The 25,150-nt window shown below is 42.7% G+C and overlaps 1 protein-coding gene across 1 annotated transcript in view; it reads right to left on the bottom strand.

Moving 5' to 3' along the window:
• Positions 1 to 9,696: 9,696 nt before the first annotated feature.
• Positions 9,697 to 25,150, bottom strand: part of PLEKHA8 (pleckstrin homology domain containing A8) — a 31,409-nt gene continuing 15,955 nt past the window's right edge. The window contains exons 7-14 of the mRNA XM_066319443.1: positions 24,867 to 25,024; positions 22,243 to 22,402; positions 21,751 to 21,836; positions 21,061 to 21,119; positions 19,650 to 19,780; positions 19,081 to 19,151; positions 17,761 to 17,822; positions 9,697 to 16,867 (exon numbers count right to left, since the gene is read on the bottom strand). Of these exons, the coding sequence (XP_066175540.1) occupies positions 16,670 to 16,867; positions 17,761 to 17,822; positions 19,081 to 19,151; positions 19,650 to 19,780; positions 21,061 to 21,119; positions 21,751 to 21,836; positions 22,243 to 22,402; positions 24,867 to 25,024 (925 nt within the window). The 3' untranslated portion in view covers positions 9,697 to 16,669. The remainder of the gene's footprint in view (positions 16,868 to 17,760; positions 17,823 to 19,080; positions 19,152 to 19,649; positions 19,781 to 21,060; positions 21,120 to 21,750; positions 21,837 to 22,242; positions 22,403 to 24,866; positions 25,025 to 25,150) is intronic.

Below are 25,150 nucleotides of genomic sequence, written 5' to 3'. Positions count from 1 at the left end.
CTTTTTTGGGAAGGTCTCTCAACTATATCAGCTCTGATTGCAGTCAGGGTAATTCTATGCTTATTTATTAGCAAGTAGTAAAGAGCAAATTTCACACGGAAAGCATATTCAATGTTACGTGACAAAGAGCCTGTAACAGAAAATGAAAGCAAGAATGTGCAGAATTCAGGAAAAGCCTTAAAACTAGGCATTATTTTAATACAATCCACTCTTTCCTGCTTTGTGGTAAATGTTGTACAGGACTGTGTGAAATGTGGGAGTTATCTGTGCCAGGGACAGCACTGCAACATCTGCACTCACACTGGCACTTCTGTAGAGGTTAAACAAAGGTGGGTGTTGTGTTATAATGATAATGCATGAAAGCAATCAAGAAACACATCCAACTTTTACCACCCACCTGGAAGACTTTAACTATGCACGTATAAAGTGATATTGGGAATCACCAATTATCAACAAAAAAGGAAAGAAAATTCATGTACTCTTCATGACTATTACTTACCTTGGCTATTTATGTTGCTATGAAGCTAAGCCACCAGCATTTGTAGCCCAGTTCAACAGGTAATTTTTTTTTTTTTTTTTTTTTTCTTAACTGAGGTCTTAATAAAATTTCCAGGAACCACTGGGACAAGAAAATTGCTACCAGCTCTGGAAATCTGGGCACTAGCACAGCTGCCTTTTTAATTTCCTGCGCTTATGCAAGCAGTGGGTTCCAGCAGCATCACACTACGAGGAGCAGGTTTCAGGTTTTTGGGAGGCTCTCAAGGACAGACACACTCCCAGCAGAACATCCTGCGGGCCATGCCTCTGGCTGAACCTCTGGCAGCATCTGCTGATGTTACCATCCTGGGCTTGGAGACACTTAATCTGTACTACTGACCTTCTCCAAGGGGTTAATGTCAACCCCACAAAAGGCTAGAGTCTCTGAGAGGCTTGGTAATTCCAGTGGCCCTTCACCTTCAGTCTTCAGTTGGATCGTTTTTAATTAAAAGCTCCTACCTCCAAAAGGCATTGAACCAACAAAGTGATCACCCCAGTAAAACTACTGTGCTGCACATGTTCGGAAAGGGGCCTATCAGTCTGGTCAGTCTGGGAACACTTGCAAAGCATGGATTTTAAATGGACAAAGCAATGTAAAATATAAGAAAACAAAAAAAAAGTTTCACACTACTGTTACTGTCTTGTTCCCCTGGGAAGATAAAACATGAGAAGGTGTAAAGTAGATATGATTTAAAATGTTGCAGAAGAAATACTTTGCTGTCGTTTCTGACATACCCGATTTATCTTTAATTGGGTATTCTTCAGCTGGGTGATGCCTGGTCTGCTGCAAACTGTCTTCCTTCCTTCTCTGAGTTTGGGAACTTAACACATTGTGCCAAAACTAGTTTAAAAATTAATTGGAATATTTCAGTTCCTTGGACTTTTGTAGCAGCAAATGCTTGTGGGAGTTTTCTAATGATTTAGTATGCAACTCTAGGCAAGAACAAAGCATTATGCCATGCACTGTATTAATGTACACAAAAATTCCGGCTTGCACTTACTATATGATGAAATATATGTAATTACCTACTGCATATATTAGCAGCTCATGTCAATAAATCATGTTACCTTAGTTCCCCTATGTCCTTACTTTCACTTATTTAATTTTGGGTTTAACAGCGTGGTTTTTAAATATAATTATCTAGTTTAAGATGCTGGGGAGGAAAAAACACCTTTTTCCCCATGCCAGCTGCCTCTCCCTGCCTGCCGTGGAATTCGGTTCTGTGTGGGCACAGTGACGAGGCACAGCCTGGGAGTGAGACTGTGCATTCCTGCTCCTGGGCTTGCCTCTGCCTCATCCCCAAATTGACCCCTCAACACTCCATGGGCAGAACAGCTCCACTTCCATGGATTTCTGATTGGAATCTGTAATGTACTTGTTTTTAATAAGGCTTTGGGCTGTGGTTTGGGGATTATCTCCTCCAGCTACTGATAATGCACTTACTGGCTGAGGTGTAATTCTGTAGCAGAGGCTGAGCTCATGCCTGTGGAACAGAAAGCAACAGCCTCGGGTGCTGATGGACAATGGGAATGGTGATGTTGGCACCCAGGATTTGGACAGCCCCAGAAACTGGCACCCAGGCTTCGAGAAGAGGGTCCTGCCTTGCTACTGCAACCTGTGAGTCTGTTGTGCCAAGGCTTTTGTGTATACCTGGGAGTTCCAGAGAAGGGCAGTCCTGCCTGTCCCCAGGGGAAAAGGGAGTGTATTGACAGACAGAGAATAAGTGAGTCTATTTTCTGCCTATCTGTCTAAAAATTCAGTTTCTGTGACACTCACCTCTCTGGCACCCAAATAACTACATTGTTTCTCCCTTCCCTTCAAACTGTTCAAAATCGTAGCTGTCAAGGCTGTCATTGCCCATAAATCTGGCCGTGCACCTCATCTCCTTTCTTTCTTCTTATTTCCTCTAAAGACACCAAAGCTCATAACCTTTGTAGCCTCCTGAAAACTCTGCAAAACCCTTGCTGCTTTGCTGGGTATCTCTTTCAGTCTCCCACACCATCCCTTTTCTAATATTTTCTGCTTGTGATAGCCCTGCCATATGTCACAGCAAAGCCCCTTGATAATGATCCTTACCTTCTAAAAATTGTAGGATGCATTTCCCACTTCGGCCCCACTCACTCGCACAAGGAGAGAGGGGATTATCCTTAAACACTGAGTCCCCAAGACCTGTCCTTAAGTACCAGCTGTTTATGAGAAATAACAGTAATAAGTTAGCTGCATTTGGGGACAATTCAATACACTTAGCTGCCATATACAGTCAGGAGATGTATTTTAAAAAGATGACCAAAATAAACCCAAGAGAAGGAAGTCAGGACTGTGCTGTGGTTCTTTGATGATATTTAAGTCTGTCATGCACAATGCTGCAAGAAGATGCTTAAAGAGCTGTTGGAAAAATTATATTTTAATTCACAAAGGGTGAAGCAATGAGAGCACTTCCTAAAAGACTTTCTGATTCTTTCTCTGATAGCTTTTGCCTAAGTAGATGGATATGGCAAAGCAAGGGTCCCCTCCCTGGAAGCCATTCCCTTGCAAGGAAAGTACAGAATAATGGGTTAATAAACCCCACTATGGGCCACATAAGGTACTGGCAAAAAGACAGACAACTGGTGAATGCAAAATTTGGATCAGGAATTTGGATCAGAGGAACTGATGCTTATTAGTCTGGTAAGAGACCATACGGCTTGTAAACCATTAGAGCTCTTCCAGACGTTTACCAAAGAGAAAAAGGAGCAAAGGCTAAGCAAATGAGCCATTTGTGTCTTTGATTAACACAGTCAGTGAAAAACCCCCTCAATATTCATGTGTGCATTACATGGCCAGCAATGCCAGCAATGTGCTCTACGCAGAAAACTGGTGTCACTCCGTGGCTGAAAAGGCCAGAGCAAATCCTGGGCACATGTTTTCATTGCATCAGTAATTACTGGGGCATTTAGGAGGATGGCCCTGAACCAGCCCAGCCAGCGAAGGCTGCATTTGAAAGGATGGCCAGGACAAATTATATTAGAGGAGTGTACTCCTGATGAAAATTACATTAGTGGCTACTTCCCTCCCTCCATCTCCAACAAAATCTTGGCACTTGAAAGGCACTGAGTTATAGCCCTGGCCTTTTACAGCTTTTAATTCACTCTGACAGTTCCCCTGAGCATCTGAGGGAGGGTCCAGTTTGGATGCATAATCTTCTCCAGTGACAGAGAAGAGGGTTTAAACAGACATATTTGGCTGCAGCCTTCTCACACACTACTGAGAAAGTAGCCCTCCTGCATGGAGTGCTGCTCAGGATTTTCTTTGGAAAGGAGTGGGAAGGAGAATGATGGAGATGAACCCCTCAAAGCCCCAGATAGCAAATCCAAGGGGTGCAGCAGGGCATCGCATGGAGCAGGAGCCACTCTGGCCAGTGTGACTGGGGTGGGAAGGGGTCTCATGCTGCCACATGTGCACCAGGGCATCTCACGTTCTTCAGGAAAAGCTGTCCGCAGTGCTGTCCCCAGGGCTAATGCTGCTGGTGGTACCTCCTGCAGGACACAGGGAAGGACAACACACTCCCTGAGCTGTTTTGCAGATGCAGCTGGGAGCCTGCCTGGCTGGTCTGTGATAACACAAACACAGAGGTTCGACAGAGCAGGAATCTGAGTTAATGGTACAATAAATCAGCCCGGAGGAAGAGGAGGTAACATTAACCTACTCACAGAGCAGCATGCTTAGTATATTTAGAAACTTGGCACCTGATGATCCTCTTTAAGCCGATCTAAAGTGTCGCCATTCAATGAGTGAATAAACTGACATCAGCATTAAATTCAAGCCCACGGCAAGGTGTCTTTGACCCTTTGGGCCAGGTATGGAGGAAGCTTTCAGAATTCAACTTTAAGAGCAGTCAGAGCCCTGCCAGGGCGCATAGCATCCTCTGTAGGGTAAACAGGGGAGTAGGCGTTGATGGTTCTTTACTGTCACCCTCCTGGGAGGAAGAGACAGCAGTGGAATTTCCCACTGAACCACTACAGAGTGTTGACTTATACCGTGGAAATGCAGGCACGTAACACTTTCCTTTTCCCATCCCAACCAGAACATTCCTGGTTTGGTGGAGCAAGGAGAGGCCCACTTGAGAACCCCATCTGTTCCTCAAATCCTTTGTGGGATCCCAGAAACTCTTTAGTGACTAATTTTATTTGGAAGAGAAGGCATTGCTTCCTGCCTTGCTCATTTAATTAGCCACGTACCCCCATGAAATTCATCATGCATGAGCTGGGAGAAGCTGTGCTGAGTCAGTCAGACATTTGGGGCAGGTTATGTTTGGTGCTTCCCTTGCATTCCTCCCAAAGGTTATTTGATGGACAAATGGGGAAATAGAGGAGCCTGGCAACCCTGATGCTTCACAGCAATGTAAATTTTTTTTACACATTTCCGCTGGGTTTGACATTTTACCTTCCTGGCACTACTGCTCTGAGGACAGGATGTGCCAAGAAAGAGGACATTGAGGACTGCTCAGGTTTTGAGTAGTTAGCAGATTTAAAGGGGAGGATGAGAGGTGAGAAACAAAATACTTCAGGCAACTGAACTGTACAAAACTGGCTGATTGAAATGTGTATATTATGGGCCAAGGTCCACAGGGGGACTAGTTGTGAAGTACAATGCAATGCTGGGTTTAAACTGTGATGCCGCAGTACATTCAGATAAACCATCATAAACCACGTGGTGGCTGTGGTGACAAATTGCTGTTTTGCTGTCCTTTGAGCAGAGGTTGGTTGTCAAAGCCAGCAGCAGCCCCAAAGCAGAAGCACGGGAGCCGTGGGGAAAGTCAGCAATCTCACTGGTCCTGGTGGGCGCAGTGAAGGGCAGAGAGGCTGCCTCTGTGCCAGGACTTTTTGAGCAAGACAATATCTGGTGTGAAAGGCGGCAGGATTACAGCTTCTAAATAAAGCTCTGAGAGCTGTACCTGTTGCTGCCTGGGGTCAGCAAGCTCTGCCTTATGCTGCCTGAGACTGAGCTGTTATGCTGACTTAAAGATGCCAAATATTTGTCCTCTGCTCCACACTATCACATTATTTGATGAGCAATTATGTCCTGGTTTTTCAGGGAGTAACCACGTGGCAGGGATGATCAAGCTGCCGCCATGGGCCTATGGAACAAATAGCTTGACGTCAGAGAGTTTGCACCGGGTATTGGCAAGGGAGAAGGAAGCCCCGAGGACATGCGAGTAATGTGTTTATTCCTCCAGCCTTTAGCAGTCAAGTAGCTGTCAGGCCATTCGCAAGGGGAATCCCCGGCTCTCTCTACCACTACTGCTCCTGTATTTGAAGCTCCGAGGACGGCGGGGCCCCAGCTGCAGGTAAAGAGAGCTAAACCCGTGCCAAAGCCCCCAAAGGGCCGCACTGTGAGGGTGATGCTGGACGGCTCCTGTTTCTCTCCTTGCTTGCAGCACTCACACCCACGTTTCCCGGCAGGGTGGTCTGCTTGGTGAGCACACCGGCATGTGAAGGTTGATGACTTCCTAATTTCTGCTCTAACCAGGGCAGATGAATTGCATCGGGATTTGGGAGTGGAAGGAATTCCTCCCGCACCCTCAGCACCTGCGGCTCAGCTGAGGCTGAGGGACACACTCCCATCAGCTGTAATTTACCGAGGGAGTCATACATGCCTTATATTTATTTGAGGTTATAAATGGAGCTCTCCAGACCCTCCCTTGGTTCCACCAAACTTTGAAGCCTGTAAGAAACTTTTTTAAGGCAAGACTCTCTCAGCAGATTTTTTTTTTGTCTCTTTCTCTTTTAATAAAAAGGTGATAACAAATAGCAATCATATTTTTATGTGTTCTTAGGCATCTCCATCAATAGAGCAGAAAGCAGAGCTCCACTTGAGATAGTCGGTAAACAAAAAAAAGTGTGGACAGATAAATCCTCTCCCTGGATGGAAAATAGCTACATACTCCCCAGCTGGCAACATTGCCTGATGATACAGGGTTAAGAAAATGTAAATTAATATTTAATTACTTTATCCAAAGCGGAAGAGCTTGGATAGGATGGAGTCCTATTTCAGAAGGAGGGTGGTCTGGATATATGAACTCTCCACATAAGACTTATGTAAGTAAACAAAGTGCTATATGAAGAAACTTCTTGGCTGGCTGACAAGAAGCATGCCCAAGTGCTCTTAAATTGTCCAGGGTTTTCTCCAGATTCTGCCCAGGGGCTGGTTTGAGCCCCATGGGAGAGCAGGCTGCTCAAGGTGACTGATGAAGTGTGAGGTGGGGATAAGTAACAGGGACTATTTATACACTGAGAGTGCACTGTAGATGGAAGGTGAGAGAATACAGAGCCTTAAAAGACTCGTGGAGAAGGAAAGAGAATTTAGTAAGCTGGACTGAAGAAAATATATAGTGAAATGTCCTGGCATGGTCCTCTGAGTGACTGGGACATTCAGTACATCCCGACAAGGAGAGAAGCATGTGCAAGAAGGTTCCTGTGCCTGGCTGGCACAGAACTAAGCTGTGTGGAAGAGCAGGCCTCTTGCTCTTATGAGGGGGCTTTTGGCAAGAAAGCCTCCCCCAGCTGCCCCGGGGCTCGGAGGGGTGCAGGTTTCACAGACATCACAGCACTCTGCTGCACCCAGCCATGCCTTGCTCGTGGGGCACAGCTGCTCTGTTGGTTTGGGAAAGCTGGCTGCTGCTCCCCTGCATGGAGCGCTGGGCTCAGCCATTGTCAAGTACCTGAGGTCACAGATCCGATGTCCCATTTGGGAGAGAGCGAGGTGGGCGAGGGGGCAGCACAGCAGAGGCTGCACCGCCCAGCTCCTCCCGCTCGGAGGAGGACGTGGGGTACCAGCTGCTAAGCAAGAAAGCAAGTGGAAAACTGTGACCTATAGGAAACTACGTGAGGCACGTCTGGTCTCTGAGGACTACAGATGAGCTGGCGATACCAACACTGGAAACAGATGCTAAACTGATTGGAAATGATTTTGGCAGAAAGCCATAGCTGGAGCAGGAGCACTGGTACAAACAAACTGATGCAAAATGCATTTCAAAGTCTCAGATCTGTTTGATTTTGAGAAAACAGTTCTCCCTTTGGCATTGCTGTAGGGCATTGCACAGGCCACACACTAGTGTATCTTGCTGCAAGCAGTGAGGTACAGGCAGAGAAAGCAGCCAAATGATGCTGGTTGGGACCAGCATCCACTGGGGAAGCAGCATCTTAGTGAAGCTCCTTGACTGACAGCTCTGGAAGGAGTGTCACCAATTTCAGCTCCTCCTCTTGCAGGCAAAACTCCTGCACTCAGGGTGACACCTCTCCGAAGTCGTGGGTAAACAATAAAAGACCCTGGAGAAATTTCACCAGACCTTGCAAGCCAGGACACTGTCAAAGAAATACAGGCTGGTAAAAGGTGAAGGCTAGGGGAATGCCAGAACACAACAAAAGCTGGAAAAGCCCCTTTCCCTAATCCCTACAGTTGGGTGTTGAGCCTGTAGTGCCATCAGTGCAGCTTCTCTGAGAGCCATCCACTCCCAGGGGCAGGGCAGGGAAGCTTTCCTAGAGGCTGATTTTTTTTTTCAGCAACACACAAGAAACAAATCTAAAACCTGTGTTAGACACAGGAGGTGTGGAATAAATATCTACTCATTAAGAAATATATTTGGGTCAGTGTACTGAAATATTAGGAAAAAACACATGGTGACATCTTGGACAAAAGCATCCAAATGGACAGACAGATGCTGAGCTTGGTTGCACCAGTGTATGGAAACGTCTGGAGTCCTGCAGCATCTCCTGCAACTCCTCTTCTCAGTCCTTGTACTTGTGCTTGGTTCTTACTCTACCAGTTCTCAAATGATAAAACTTTTCTCCTTGTGGCTAAAATTCAGGGAACAACTTTGCATAAACACATTAAACTGATAAACCTGTACTCCAGGTTTTGCTGTAGTGCTGAATTATGGTCCCATAATTGTGCATTTCAATAGCTTTTTATTTCCTAGAGGTCAGCAAAACTGTATGCCAGCTTCATGCTGCCCACAGAGTAGGCAAGGTTTCCAGCTGGGCTGAAAGGAAACCAGCCCACTGAAGGTTGCACTCTGACTCATTGCATTGGTCATAGCCTTGGTGCTGTGAGCTTGCACTCTCTCTCCCTCTTAAAACCAGAAAACATAGTTTTTTATCCATGCAGATGAACCCTAGGGAATAAGAATAATTAAGGAAATTTTGGTTATTACAGAATTTAATGTGTCCTCTTTGACCTTCTCGTTTTTACAGCAGCACCTGTGTGTTCCGACAAACCCTACATGCTCAGCACACCAATTTCCTATTTTGAACCATGGTTCTAGATTCCTGCAGGGACAGGAATTTAGCAGCCAGTATCACATCCTCTGACCTTTACTAACAAATATGGCAAACTGTCAGAGCTGGGGCTCTTTCTGCAGTTCATCTATGATCCTGACATGGCAACAGATTCACTTTTCTGATCAGCAGAAATTGCAGTGAGGTGACACTTGCCTGGGAGATACCTTTTTGTGCATGGGACCTCTACTAGAACATGTCTGTGCAGTGCTGCTGGTCTGTGTTTGGCTGCTCAGGAGAACAAGGTAGTTTGCAGGGGGGGACCGACCACTGATGCTCAGTCCTGACTGAAACAAACTCCTGGCCTTTGCAAGGATGATGCTCTGGGGCCAACTGCAATTAGAAGGATTCAGAATCTCCTGTATCCCATGGGAGTCAGCAGCTCCGGCTGAGTAGTGCTGCTGCAATAGGATATGTTACACCCCATCCCACAGGGCTGGTTAGGCACAGGCAAGAGCTCTTCTGCAGCTGAGAAAATGCCTCTGCTACGGCCCAGCTCTCTGCCTGGTGGTTGCCATTTAACAGAGGGACTTGCCCTTGCTAGAGACACACAACTGGGTATCACAGGTCTGCTGTCAGGTCCATGCTGTCTTCAGATGGGAGAAAGAAAACAGAGAGGAAAGACATATGCTCCACACGCATTAAGGAGCACCAGTCCTTATCCACATCTCGAGATGACCACACGGGAGTTTCTGAAGTCTTTGAAATCTCTGTGGAAGAGATTCAAGTCCAAGGATAAATAATACATGTAATTTGAAAACACAAATTCCTCTCACACTGCCTGGCTGGGTTTTGTAACTGCAATACTCACACATTCACACCAGCCAAGGACCCACAACCACGTGCCAGACACAGCTTTTATTCTCGCAGTCGAAATAGGCTTCATGTGTGCTAACATTCTTCATACAAAGATACATACAGGCAGTTTCTGTTGACCAGAAACATATTAGTTTTGACTGTTCACACAGTACCCATAACAAATAGAGTCCAGAAGAGCACTTTAGGGCCTATACTGCAGTAAAAGAAACAAAATCCATGCAAGGAGAAAATGAGATTTAAAAGCATGCTTATTTAAAATAAGTTTATTAGAATGAAATAATATAAAAGTCTGTCAAAGTCTTAACAATGTTCCAAAGGAAGAGACAAGATGCTGTATGATTTAAGAGATGATGCAGACTGGAAACTTCAGAGTATTTCAGACTGAACTACTTACGACAGCACAATTTGTGCAAAGCTTACACTGAGAGAGGTGATTTGGGGGGCATGAACAAGCCCTTATAATTCAGTAAATTTAAAGTGTGAGGGAATATACCTTCACTTTTTCTTTAAATGTATTTCAGTATGTATATATTTTAGTATGCAAAGTAAGGTTTGCATTAAGCTTAGCTTGATGTTGATAAAAATGTATGCCCAAAACTGGCTTGAAAAAAAGAAAATAGGAAACCATGAAGCAAGCTGCCTTGGTTTTCAGTTAATTATTGTATTCTGGAATGCAATTTACTCATTTAGTTTCAAGTAGACGTAAATCTCAAACTTTCAACATGGCTTTAAATAAAGGAATCAGTAACTTTTGGACCCCTTGAATGCTGAAATGCAAAAGAAAGTTGGCATACTTAGTGTTAAGCAAAAACAAAGAAATTAAAACAAGTTTCATACGTAAAAAATCCAGTTTTAGCACATCTGAAGTACGTGGGGGAAAAATCTTACACCAAGAAAGAGATATTAAAAATTATGGTCTAAGACTGCATTTTGAAGAACTGCATGCCAGTGGGATGGTGCACGTGTGTAAGTGAAGCATATGCCTATGTCATAACTTCAAAGCAAGTGGTTAAAACCCTGTGTCAACTGTGAGCAGGATCAGCTACGGCCTGGGTTTGCTCAGAGCCAGTAGGTGCACCATCATACCCCTCTTGCATGAGGGAGGTTTTATATTGCTTAGAGCAAGCGTAAGTTTGCAGGGTTTGCTCACCAGGGGGCTACACAAGGTAGCAACAAGGCATGAATTCAGTTATTTCCACACTGCTTTTTTGTTTTGTTTTGTTATCTGCGCTGTGCAGGCAAGAGAAGAGAAATAGGTAAAATAAATCAATAACATAAAACAACAAACCCAAAAAACCCTTGTGCTTTCTTTTCTTTGAGGCAGAACATCCAAGTCTGAAATGTCCCAATTTACAAAGCCTGCCAAAGAATTTATTTCTGAATATCCAAGTTTGTATTTTCATGCCTTACAACACATCCTGCCTTGCTCTGACAGCAACAGCTTTGATAGCAAAACAGATGACGATGGGTAGAAAAGGAAGGACCAAGTGGGGAAAAAGGTCAGGACAGACAGGTAGAACACGATGATCTTTCCTGGTGTCTGAAAGGTAGTTTAAGCTTTCCTAAAGGTTTTCACAAAAGCTGAAGTGACAATGGTTAAAAGGTCCAGCATACGGACATATGTAGCACTTATTTCTATAATGGCCCATACCCCTCCTTTGCCAAAGCAGGCTGCAAAAACCTGGGGCAGATTTTAGGCATACTTTTTATATGTCCAACCAACCAAGCAACACTTTTCAAACTAGGAAAGATTTTGAAAGCAAACAGCTGTAACTTAAATCCTGATGATACTTTACAAAAAGCTTGTAAGTGAAGGTACATGGCCCTTAACTTTAAATGCATCTGTTAAAGGGAGATCCACAGCACAACACAGTGTCAAGACAGGATGTTTCAATGACTCACTATGTTTACACTAAAGCACTTGAGTATGCAGTTCATATTCTACAATTGTAATGTCACAGAACTCCAACATGGAACTGAGTATGGTGTCTTTAAATAGCAGAGGGGACTCCAGAACATAGCTTGTTTAAAAAAATACAAAACACAAAATAAATAAAATAAATAAAAGTGTCCAATTGCTAAGCAGAACTCAACTGAAACTGAGAGCTCTGCACTAATGCCAATGACATTATATAACAAAGATGTGATAATGATCTGTATTCAAATATGCTGACTGCAATTATTCAGTACTAGACAGCACTTCTATCAGATTGCTTTGGGATTTACCATGCCTCAGCAAGGATGCACACTGTATGGACACTGCCTGTCTCATATGCTGTATCAGAGTTCTATGCTCAGCTATACTAACTTCACAAAAAGCAGCTTTATTCCCCCCTAGGGTAAAGCTGTGATTACTCTTATTTCATCTTGGGTAAGTAAAATCCCTGAGAATATGCAACTGTTAGACATTGAAGGAAACAGCCAAAAGCATTTCTAAAGGAAAGGGATGCAAAACTTCAGACTAATGCAACGTAAGAAACCAAAGCAGTTCATGTAAAGTATACAGAGCCAGGGTGTTGTTATCTGAGAGTCATGTGGATCACTATCAGTGTGCAGGTCAGTTGCTCATAAATGGCAGCCATTAAAAAAACACAACAAAGAAAACAACCCTAATTAACAAAGCAAACAAATGAAACAGAAAACACTGACCTTCTCTCTAATTCTACATTTGAAGGCCAAGAGTTAGTTGCTCGTTCTCTACAATTATTCTAATGAAATGCCATTCTCTCTGTTTGCCAAAATGACATCACAGAAAAAGACAGTGAGTTGTTTATCAGTGCATTTGCTTCCACTTTGTCATCTGGTCTACTACATCCTGAGAGGTGTAACTTGGAGTTCAGCTCTGCAACATTCCACATAGGTTTCTTTCTCAGTGGTGGTTTGGACTGCAAAGATAGCATTCAGAAGTCTTAGAAGTGCTCAACGCCCTGCAAGAGCAGTGCATGGTGAAGTGCAAGTTTTGAAGGCAAGGAGACCTTGCTGAATTCCTTCTCTGCAAGGCCCCTGTTTAACAACAAGCACAGAGGGGTCTCCAGAAGCCACAGTCTCCTAAAAACATTTTCAAGCACCAATTCCAGAGTTCAGAAAAAACTACTTTACACAGAGGAGCAAGATAAGGAAGCCTGCCAGAGGCAGGATGCCATGCTGATTAGAGAATATGTAATATGGAACATCCTCCCTGCTTGTTGGATGACAGAAGAATGGTAGAAGTTAGTAACTGGAGCTGGTGACCCAATCAAGCTCTTCCTTACCTACAAAATAAAGCCCCCTGACTTTTTGAAACAAATTTTGCATCTGATGCACAGCCAACAAACTAGGCATTCTCCTTCTAGTTAAAAAAAACAAACCAAAACAAAACAGAACCCTCCAAAATACCTCTAAATACTGAGTCAAATATGCTTTCCTACTACTGGAAAAACTTAGAGCAAAAAGGAATTTTTTTTTTTTTTTTTTTTTTTGCTATCTGACAGTTAATTCCTAGAGAAGAGGGGATCTCTTCCTGATCTTCCTATGACTTAGCTGATATTTTGTGGAAATGTGGTCTCCGTGATCTTTCCAGATCATTCAGCTAAAAACTGTTACAGTAAAGTTTCCCACAGAACACATGAAAACTGTGAGGAAACCATACAGGGTGGAAAGTCGATTGTTCTCCTACAGGAGTGGTTTCTTTGGATTCGTGCTTAGAAGCAGCAGAAAACTGAATCCCAAAGGCTCTCACCTTCATTTTTAGCACTGTGAGTAGTGAAATAATCAAATAGAGCTTTGGTCAAAAGTTTTGACTTTGTACTCACACATATACTACTTGAATTAAGAAAATCCACAAAACTAAAACCTGATTCTTTCTGATCTCTCTTGAGTAACCAGGAAGTACAGATAGGTAAGACACAGAGAAGATAGAGCAAGAAGTCACACTATTTAAACAGTCTCTTGGGAATCTGGAGTGGTCCCAGTTGACTGAAAGCTGGCAAGCACTGTCCTGAATTTCAAGAAGGGGAAGAAGAAGGATGCTGGGAATTACAGGCCTGTCACTCTCACTTCAGGTAGAATCATGGACAGGATTATTCTGGGAGGTATTGAAAAACACCCAAAAGGGAATGCCCAAAAAGTCATTGGTCACAGCCAGCACAGCTTCGTGAGAGGGAAGTCCTGCTTGTGGAAACTGATTTCCTTCTACAACAGGGTTGATCTAGGAAAGCCAGCTGATGTAATCTTTTCGGACACCAGCAAAGCTTCCTGCACTGTCTCTCACAGTGTCCTTCTGGACAAGATGTCCAGCACACAGATCAATAACCATGTTACATGATCAGTGAGCAACTGGCTCATGGGCTGGGCACAAAGGGTTGTAGTGATCCATCAGGCTGGTGCCCTGTCGTTAGTGGAGTTCTACATGGCTCCATCCTTGGCCCTGTGCTTTTAAACACCTTCATAAATGACTTGGACACAGGACTGGAAAGGATGCTAAGCAAGTTTGCCAACAACACCAAATCGGGAGGTGCAAACTGGGATTCCCCTGAGGACAGGGAGGCCCTGCAGAGACACCCTGACAAATCAGAGATGGGCAGTCACCAAATACATGAAGTTTAGCAAAGCTAAGTGCCAGATTCTGCACCTGGGACAGGACAGACCTGGTTGTGTGCATAGACAGGAATTAGATGCTGCAGAGCAGCACTGTGGAGAGCTCAGGGGGTCGTGATTGATGGCAAGTTGAATCTGAGTCAGCAGTGCCCTGGCAGCTAAGAGGGCCAACCCTGTCCTGGGGGAAGGCACAGCATCACCACCAGGGCAAGGGAGGGGATTGTCCTGCTCTGCTCTGGGGTGGCCTCACTAGAGTGCTGGGGACAGTTTTGGGCACCACAACACAAAACAGTTACTAAACTATTAGAGAGTGCCTAAAGGAGGGCCACGAGGACGGTGAAGGGTCTGGAGGGGAAGGATCAGGAGGACACCACTTGGTCTGTTCAGCCTGGAGAAGAGGAGACTGAGGGGAGACCTTATTATGGTCTTCAACATTCTCACAAGGAGAAGCAGAGAACAGACACTGATCTCTTCACTCTCATGACCAGTGACAGGACTCAAGGAAATTACATGAAGCTGAGTCAGGGGAGGTTTAAGTTGGATACCAGGTAGAAGTTTTTCACCCAGAGGGTGATGGGGCACTGGAACAGGCTCCCCAGGGAAACAGTCACAGCACCAAGCCTATCTGAGTTCAAGTAGCTTTTGGACAATGCTCTCAGGCACATGGTGTGATTCTTGGGGTGTCCTGTGCAGGGCCAGAAGTTGGGCTTGATGATCCTGATCCCTTGGGTCTCTTCCAACACAGCATATTCTATGACTCTATGAATGTCTAAATTAGAGTCCTGGTATCTTTCTTTATACAGTAAATTTGATGTTGGCCTTTTCTTCAAGTATCATATGCATCTCTTAAAGCTCACAATGCTAGCTAGCTTCTTTAGAAAGGATCAAGTATTCAGCGTGCAGAGGCTCCTGTCACAGAGCAAATGCAGGGCAGCAGGTCTGCAGTACATTCATTTCACTAACAACACTGGTTTTAGCCTAGCAACAGCCAGGACTACTTCTGTGAGTATGGCAACACTGCCTTCTATATTGACGGAAACTTTGTAATTCTATGTACCTCACTAGCACAGTCTTTTCCCTCCTGCACATGAGTTAAACTCAGCTCTTTGTACAAAGCCATCTGAAGCCCTAGGTCAACACAGAGAGACCTGCTTATGCCTTGAATTTGAGTCAGTAATCCACAGACAGCCTTCTGGCTGGTCATCAACACAACTAGAAATTTTGTCCCTAACCATATCACTAGATAAAACAACTTCATTATTTTTAATAGCAGCAATGCTAAGGAAAATCTTTTTATCTCTATCAGCAAAATGGGGAAAAGGGGAAATCCTTCTTAATTTTTAGTCACTTCTAAATAGTTTCAAAATTCAAGATTTGTAATTGGTCCCATGTTTAATAGCTCCATCATGAATTTTAGCTTCCCCTATACTTTACTCATTTCATGTCCACTTCCATGAAGTTTCTGCTCATAATGACAGTCTAGGAAGGATTTTAATGATATCTGCTTTTCAAATTGCTAGCTGTACACAATTTAAAAGCAAGTATTACAGTTTTGCATGAATTTGATTTAAGAAACCCCTAAACCAGAAAAACCCTTCTAAACTTTAATAAGTCAAGATGATAGACATTATCTTCAAATGCCTGTGTAAAGGACTGCTGAAATTAGCTGGGCTGAGTCTGTGGCAGCAGATTTGTGGTCCACTAGCAGGAGCTGGCAGGGAAGCCATAGCACATACTGGGAGCTGGTCAGGGAACACAACATCCTGTCTCAAAGGCCAGACCTTGGGGCCACTCAGACCACCAGCCACATACACCTGTGGTGAAGATCTCTATAACATTTGGATTAAAATTTTATTTAATTTAATAAATAATTTTGTCATGCAAGTATAGTATTTGCATTGAAGAGCTTCAACCCAAATTGAGGGACAAACTCACTGCATTATAAGCTTGTGTTTAGCTGTCCTTCCCTTCTGCTACCAGGGTAACAATAACTCTCACTATCCTCCTACACCATCGCAGGGAGTGGGAGAGTCTGAGGCAGCAGCACCTGCCTGGGTGCCATGTTGGTAACCCAAAATCTCTGGTGCACGAGCAGGTCTCTCCTCAGGTACAGCAGCAAAGGCCAAATTCTGCTCTGTTACTTTGAGGTGAAGAGAAGAGGAGGTGCACAGTCAGAAGAGAAACAGTCAAAAACATTCATCACGGACAGTTATGATCCAAAGAGAGACAGTACCTCTGCATTTAAATGCAACACAAGCATAATGAAAAGATAAAAATCACACATACCCTTCCCCCTAAACACTCAACACCCTTCCCACCTGAAAAGATACAATGAACAAAAATGATGTCTCAAAATCAAAACAGAAGAAATCTTTGTTAACAGACATAGTCCCTGAATTTGTAAGATGTGGTCTTGCTGTAGTCATACCACCTCATCTGACTCCAAACCATGTACTTCATAGAGAGTGTCCAAGATATTTAGCTGCTTTTCCATGGCTGGTAAGTAAATGTTGAGGTCCCTCTGCATTCCTTTGTAAAATGTTTCTTCCTGAGGATCACACTCATCTACAGACAGAGCTGCCACAAAGTCTTCATACGTTGGAGCTGCCCTTAAAGCTAACTGGGAGAGGAAACAAAGCTTTAGATTTGCAACACAGAATGGGAAAATAAATACAACTGAAGCCAGGAAAACTTTTAAGACTTCCCTGTTTGCACTTAGACTGCATAGCTTCAATTTAATCATATGTACGCACACATATTGAGAATTTTAACTAGAAGGGAGGGTAATTTTTAAAAATATTTATTTTTTATTATTCTTGTGTAGATCCCCAGTTTAAGATATCTTCAGAGATGCCTGACTTTTAGACAGTGCCTGTGTATAAATTTTGTATAAATAAATCGAGCACATCAGAAATTAATTAACTACAAACCCAAAATAAAGTATAGTTTGTTAGGGGAGCTCCCAACCCAGTGTCACCAATACCAAATTCTCAACATGTCCTTTAGCAAGCTCTCTCCAACAACCCTGCTTCTCTCAGTCCCAAGTATGAGGTTTTCCTTTTGTAATTTCAGTGATAGTTTTCCAGTGACAAACACAAGGGGGAGCTGCCAGACTGGACGAAAAACTTCCTCTAGCCAATATATTTTACTTCAACTCGCCACACACACTGCCTGAATGCTCAGCATATTCAAAGAGTTCAATCTTCAAAAAAGCAGCCTCAAGTCCTCTTTTCTTCATTTAATAGCTCTGCAAGACTGTGCTCAAAAGCACATAATTAAAAGATTATGCATGCAAGTGCAAACTGTCTGTTTCATCTATAGAAAGCAGGCTCCACCCTCAAAGTCCAGTACTAAACATAGTGAAAACCACAACCCTCAGATTAAAAGAAAGTCTGGCAAAGGAACCTATTAATGTTAATACTTAGAATTTTAACACAGTTTATTAACTACACACAACACAGGATCACATGAACAAGACCCCCAGCTCTATCAGCAGCCGAGATAAATACTTACCGCAAAGACCCCGCGCACAACCCAACCATGGTGCTGCCGTAGTGTCTTTCCATAAGCATTGTCTTAAAGGAAAAGAAAAAGAAAAATCAAGAAATAGATGTATGGCAGCTTTAGTTCTGCATCACAAAGAGAACTCAGCTTAGAAATGACTATTCAAGGGTATATTCTTGCCACTCAATGTAAATAATGGCTGTTTCTGAGTACGGAAGTTATGACCGAAAGGAGATGACAGATTTGGGATTTTTGCACTGGGGTCTCAGCTCTGCTGTCAAATCTCCTTCAACTCATCCACGGCAAGTAAGTGTTCTAACAGACAGGAAAGCTAATGTAAAGTCTAAGAAAATACTGTATGGAGTGAAACTTCAACAATAAACCAAAGCTTCAGTGGTGGTACAGATATACAAAGCTTTTCAGGGGAAGAAAGGAAATGAAAAAGTAGAAAAAACCAGCAGCATGACTGCTGCAGACACAGAGCAATTCAAGGAGTAGTTCAGGCTGAAGCCTTCAGACTCAAGAAGGTCAAATAAATGCCTAAACACTTCCCATGGTGTTTAACACCCATATCTGGTAGCAATGTATTTACAGCCTCTCTTCCAAGAGCTGCTACATACTTGGGTGTAGTAGTTCTTTTTACTAATCCTCTAAGGCAACTGCTTTGCTGTGTAAAAGAAGATAAAATAAAAAGCTTTAAAAAAAAAGCTGTTTTGAAGTTGGTTTAAAGGATTATTACAACATTACACAGCATGCATATAGAGGTCTTGCCCAGGAGTAACCAAGTCAAGTCTAAGGGGGGGGTTGTATTTTGATTTGTACTTGCTATGGCCAGTAGCCTGACAAAGAAAGTGCCAGAAACTGTGTACTTGGAAAAAATCCTTCTTTGTTACAACCCACTTCTAAATGATGCAGGCAATTCACAGCTATATTGGCAAAGAGGTGATTTCAAAGAACAATGGCAAATCACACAAGGAATTAGAAAACTAACAAAACAGCAATTATACATTTGGGAGTGCTCCCAGTGCAAACCAACAGAAGAAATTTGAATGAGTCAAGTACTTGTTTCCCCAAGATACAGCTGTCTCCTCTGCCAAAAGTATGCCAATTAAAGAAATCTTTATTTGGTAATGAATCAACATTTACCAGTTATCTAGTAACTCATCTCAAGGCAGCCATTTTAAAAAACTACAATTTTCAAAAATGTTATGTCTTAAGAGATCACTTGCCTCATCAGTCACTGAAGAAGACACAGGTTCTAAACAAAGAGGAAAGCAGCCAAGTATGTAAATCTAGAAGCACCAGAAGAACGAAGCAATTGGCACTTACTCAGAGCTGTTTGGATATTCTTTTCCCCATTCTTCACTTCCGTCAAAAACCCTTTCAAGAACTTTAAACCTCTGCCAGGATGAACCCATGAAATAAAAGGAAAAAGTGTTTATAAGAAAGTAACCCAAAGTATAACAAAGCCCCCAGAGCTGCAATACAACTCCACAGTGCACTAAAACTCAGAATTAAGGAGCCAATTTCAATCTGAACAAAATTGCAGCCACCTCCTCCAACCTCTCTCCCAGTCCAAGTGAAAAACACTTTGCTAAACATTTCTGCTGCAGCTTGAAATCATCTGCTCCATGCCCATGCCGAGTAGGATCAGTCAGTCATTCACTGTAACTTCACTTATACAAAAAAAAAGTTTGGCCAAAACGTTTTTTTTTCAGGCCTTTTGACAAAGTTGCAGTGATACAACCACAGCACATTAATCTTGAAGCTGGCCAGTTTGGATTGATGGAGCCTGTGGGAAGTAACCAGCCTGCTCCATGTACATAATAAGCCTGCACTGGTGAAAGGCCCCTCATTGCAGCAGCAGTTCACAGTGAAGGCAGACTGAAGGCCTTTACCTTTTCAGCCACAGGAGAGCCTCTGTAGCAGAGTTTCTAACTTGTGCTACACCTGTGTTCACTTCATGAAGCACGATCTTCTGAAGGGTATCAAACTCCTCTTTGTTGGTTATAAATTTCTGGTTTATTTTCTGGAAAGAATATAATAGGCAAAGCTTTAAGACCCAATAGGGGCCTATAAATACCACCAATGGGTATTTATAGGACTCAACAGGCATTTACCAGGACTCTTCCCTGCTAAGAGATACTACAGATTCCCAAGGATATCACACACTCCCCATGGCATGGCTGCTCTGCCACGCTGGGCATGCCATCCCAGGGCACACCCCACATACATCTGGCTAATACAACCAAAATAAAGCACCTCAGTCAAAAGTTTACATGGGACCTACCATTTCTGTCCAACAAAATGCTTGAGGTTCCCATGACATCCCCACTGGAGGAAAGGAGTTAATTCAAACTGCTCTTCAAGCAAAGTCCCATTTGCCCAGAGCTTCAACTACAAGCAAAATTTACCTTCTGACCACTGCAAACTCTCAATATTACACTTAGCAGTGCTCAGCATGCCTATGGCTTCAATTTATTCCCAAGTCTCTATACACAACTTCTCACACAAACAAAAGAGACAATATATAAAGGGCAGATAGAGATTTTTCTTCCACATTAAAGGAGTAGCTATCACTTGACAATAAATATTCTATGTTTTAGGTTTTTAAACAGCATTCTTTTCTCTTGCTGTCTTCAGTCTTCCAGTGGGTACCTTCTATAAGATAAGTAATCGAACAAATCTGACTGTAAACAATATTCCTTAGCATACACTCATACACTATGTTTTGCTTTTATTTTTTTTTTCTTGAAAGAAAATGCTACGAAAAGTCTTGCTATGAACACATTTTGTCTCATAACCACTATTTCAAGGGTTCTTCAGAAGGTATTTGAAGCTGTAAGAAGTTACAGAACAAGAACCGAGCCTGCATGGTCTGCCCCAGACTGCTGAGACACTGCATCTTAAAGCATTAACTTCCTCCTACTTGATTGAGCAAAGGGGTTTTCCCCCACCCCCTCCATCTGTTTTACAGGTCAAAGTCAACATTGCTAACATCACATCATGACTTATAACCTATACAGCTCAGATTCAAAGTCATATTTGTTAGTAGTAACAGATGTTTTACTTGGCAGTCAATCAAGTATTTTATAAGTTTGCACACAACTGGATTTATTAAACACAGCATGTACTGTCAGAACGGAATTAGGGGCACTTCAGTGCATTAATCTGACAGATGGTAAAATTATCAAATATTAAATAACCTTTCAGTATTGACTCCTACCACAAAGTAGGAGTATCTAAAGTAGATACTTTGTTTAAAAAAAAAAAAAAAAACCAAAATAAGTTCTAGAAATAAATTGTTACCTTGATGTTGCCTACAAAATCCATTTTAACTGGAGCAAAAACAGTTGGTCCCAGCTTGTCTAGGAGAAAAAAAAATAAAAGCCATATCTTAAAACTGTATTTTTCCAGTTCTCATGTTTTACTAAGAAATAATTTCATTTATTCATTTAACAGTCCTTCTAAATGGCAGGAAAATACAAAATGAATGGCAAACTGGTATTTATCTCTGGTATAGAACCAATCCATCCTAGTTTCTACAAGTGTTAAAATACTCTGACCTACAGTTCAAAGTCTTCAAAGGGCTGCATGCGCACAGGGCCACCACATCCACTAGATGCAGGGGTCAAGCTGGTGGAGGGCTGTGCTGGGTGAAGATCAAAGTCTTTGGAGAAATCAAATAGAGACTACAGCTGATGGTGTGCTGTCAGCTGTACTAGACTGTAAGGCACCTATGCTGCTTTTTTTGAGGGGGAGAAACTGCTGCTCCATACAGACACCTAGACTGCCAAACAACTTGTGGGTCCCACCTAAATGAGAGTGGACCCTCTTTAAAGCAAAGGGGTAAGAAACATGTTCTGGTACCAGTCAAACTGATTCTGCTGAAACTGGTTCTACAGTATCACTTCAGTGAAGAACCAAACTTTCCAACCCAACTGCTCCACACCTTGGCTTGCTGCGAGCAGCAGCCAGAAGGAGTCAGAAGCTGCTTACCCAGAACAGGCACAATTGCATAACACGACTCCAGGAACTCCTCTGTTGGTATGCCCTCCTCCTCCCGAAGCTCAATATCACTGAACCTGGTGTCCAGGACAAGCAGAAAAATACTGTTACCTTAACAATTCTTTTTATATAACTTCCACAAGCAAAATTAAGTTTCCTGTCCAAGTAATTTGCATAAAGGTAAAATTTATAGACATGAAACCACCAACATGGCATTTGTTTTACTATGTTAAAGTGACTGCAGAGAACACACATTGGCTGGTGTGGAAGTAAGGCCTGCAGTTACAAACAAGGAAAAACCTCCTACTTCATTCTGTACAGCTAATTTTACAAAAGATATCTTCTTCCAATTACTGTGATGTAGCAAGTCTTGTTAAATAATCTTAGTAAATACAGCTTTACAGACAGAAAAGTCTTAAAAATAAGTCAATTAAAGGCTTAACATTAAGTTGCACTAATCCTTTTAACTGAAATCTGTACTACCTATTGCTCATGACACTGAAGAAGGTGGGAGAATCATTTTCATTTCTTTCTTCATCACACAGAGTCAATCCACTTAAAGAATTTGTTTCCAACTGCAGCAACTTGTGGGCACTGCAGCTTTCTACAGCTTGCAGCTTGTCCTCTCCATTGTCTTGAACGCCTAACATTTATAGGAAACAAAAGAAAAACAACAAAAAAAGAACAGTTACATACACATATTTCTTTTCATCAATCTGCCTTTCTATTTGAAGGAGAGCACTTGGATATCTGGATAATGCAAGTTTTAAAAGCATCTCTGCCAGCACCACTACTCTCATTGCAGGTTTGGTACGTGCTCAGACCACATTGCAATCAGTCATCCCTCCTATTTCTTTTAATCAGACAGACCAAGAACCAGGCTGCAGGACAGGTGAGCCCATGCAGCCTCAGCAAGGACAGTCTTGTGAGAAAGAAGAGCACTGAAGAAGCAATTTGGCTCATCTCCTTGAAAGGAAGATTACTTCTCACATGGTTGTAACTTTCCCAGCATTGTTGAAGTGCCACACTCCATTTTCAAAAGCAAAAGAATAATAGCAACATGTTTACTCCTTCTGATAGGTAAGCAAACTGGCAGCTTAGATGGACACTTGTACGGTATCAAAGGCTGCTATGTCCTCTCTGATTTCTATAAGTATCTTCAAAGCTTCCCAGAAAAGGATCCAGGTACATCTTCCCCACCGTGGTCTATTTTTTTTTTCTCTTCTTTGGGGCCAAGTACATCTGTTTCACATACAGCACAAGGAAGACAAAGGAAAGACAAAATCTTTCATACACATCCCATACATGGTAAGACCTTCTGACCTCATGGAGAGCTTCAGAGAAAAAGTAAAGAAGCAAAAATGATTCACAGCATCTGCATCACACAAGCCATAGCTACAGCACATCTTTCTGCCAGACTGTCAAACTAGCATCCAGGATTTCCTAGGGAACCTGTCTTTCCAGGAAAAGAAAACTTTCAAGTGTCAATGAGCATTAGAGAGAGACCTGAAGTGGAACTGAGCTTCAAGCTGCAAGGAACTCTCTTCCTCCAAGTGACAACTGAAAGCAGGCTTACAGCAGTCCCTATTAGTTGCAGAACCACTGAATAAACCTGGTGCTGGGTGAAAAGAAAACCCAGACCAGGATTCTCCTCAAGGCAGAATTAAAATGGCCTCGAACATCAGTGTCTCTGCCAAGGAATGACAGAGGTTTGAGTGATGCCACTGATCTGTCCTTCACCAAGCCACTCAGGCTGGGGAGTAGAGAAACAGCCCAAGTCTGCAGTGACCCTGTAGGAGTGCTATGCAAAAACCCTGGGTCCTCTGAAATTTCAAACTCAAACACTGTAAGCCCTAAATGACAGAGAAATTTGTTATAGGAATTAAGTGCTCAAGCACTTTTAAAGACTGACTGCTCTTAAAAAAGGGGAGGGGGAAGGAAAAGTATCTGAGACAGGGGTCAGACCCCCTCTTGGGGTCAGAGGGAGCACCCAGCTACAGCCATCAGCCAGACAAAGCCCAAATGCTGGCTGGGTGAGCCTACCCTCTATGGATGGCCAGGCCACATCCTAACTCCACCCCATATTGACAGCAAAACTCTGCAGCTCAAATGTGTGTACCCAACAGGGAGTAGCCTTTTCTCTTTTGTACACAGGAATCACAGTAGCTAAACGACACCAACAACTTGAATTAGTTTGATGTCCTTGTTTTAGTGCTGTTTTATTGATATTATGCTAAATGGTGTCAATTGTCTGTGTTATTCTGCAGAGACTTGCCACATTACATAGCACCAACTCCAAAAATGGGAGAAATTCCAAAAAGAACCCATAAGGACAAAATCGCTATCATCATTAACTTGGATTTAAAAACTTCTGCTGACTCATAGACTGCATATATATGTCTTGGAATAACAGCCAGGCAGAGAAAGCCACTGTTCAAGAACAGTACAGTCCATTCAACAGGATGTGCAAAAATCATGTTATATGAATAGTTATCTGAATTAAGTTCAGCAGCCCTTAACAATATAACCATATTGGAGGGAATTTTATACTGACTTAGTTCAACAGTATTTCACTGAAGTCACACACACAAATCTAAGTTTGATGCTATTGCTAAGATAAAGGAAGAAATAAGATGCTTTCTAGGATGCTCTTAGTTGCAGAAAAAGGGTTAATTTTCTGTAAACATTTTTCAGAGCAATCAAGAGTTACTACAAGTTCCAGCCCTCAGACAGGCACACAAAGCTTCCACGGCCCCTTTTGACACTGCAGCCCTATGTACTAGCAGGGAATAATGTGTCTGCCCACAGTGCCCAGAGAGTCCAAGCTCTGTCAGGCTGTTTTGTTACACACATCAATCCGCACCTGGAAGGCCTGAACTTGTCCAAAAACAAATTTTTGATTTCCTTCTCCATTCAGTCCCAAGTCAGCCATCAACAAAGGCAGCAGGAGCTATGCCGAGAAAACTTGCAAGAGGCAGTATCAGATTAAAAGACTGATATTCCCTCTCCTGGAGTCACAGATCAGCAGTCTCACAAGGAGCCTACACCTTCCTTGATTTACACCTATAGAATAATCATCCTGAACAAAAGACTATACATATACTTACCTGCCAAATCCTTTGCTACATGATCTTCAACATAAACATCACCAGTCCCCTCATTCGTTTCCAAGTTTAAACTTTCCATACTTCTAATAACTGCTTGCTCTTGATGGTTAATTTCTGCTTTTACACAGCCATTTTCACAGGGGTTCAATTCCACCTGCCTGAAGAAAGGGAAAGAATAATATTTAGTGCATAAAGCATTGCTTGGTAAGCTTCTTCCTGTGAACACACAAATAACTAGAAAAATAGTTGACAGAAGTTACAGGCTGTCACAGGCTGCTCTGAGC

This window comes from Sylvia atricapilla, chromosome 1 (assembly GCF_009819655.1).
Source record: "Sylvia atricapilla isolate bSylAtr1 chromosome 1, bSylAtr1.pri, whole genome shotgun sequence".
Lineage (NCBI taxonomy): Eukaryota > Metazoa > Chordata > Aves > Passeriformes > Sylviidae > Sylvia > Sylvia atricapilla.
Note: the sequence above shows the minus strand (reverse complement) of the source record. Positions and strands in the feature narration are given on the sequence as shown.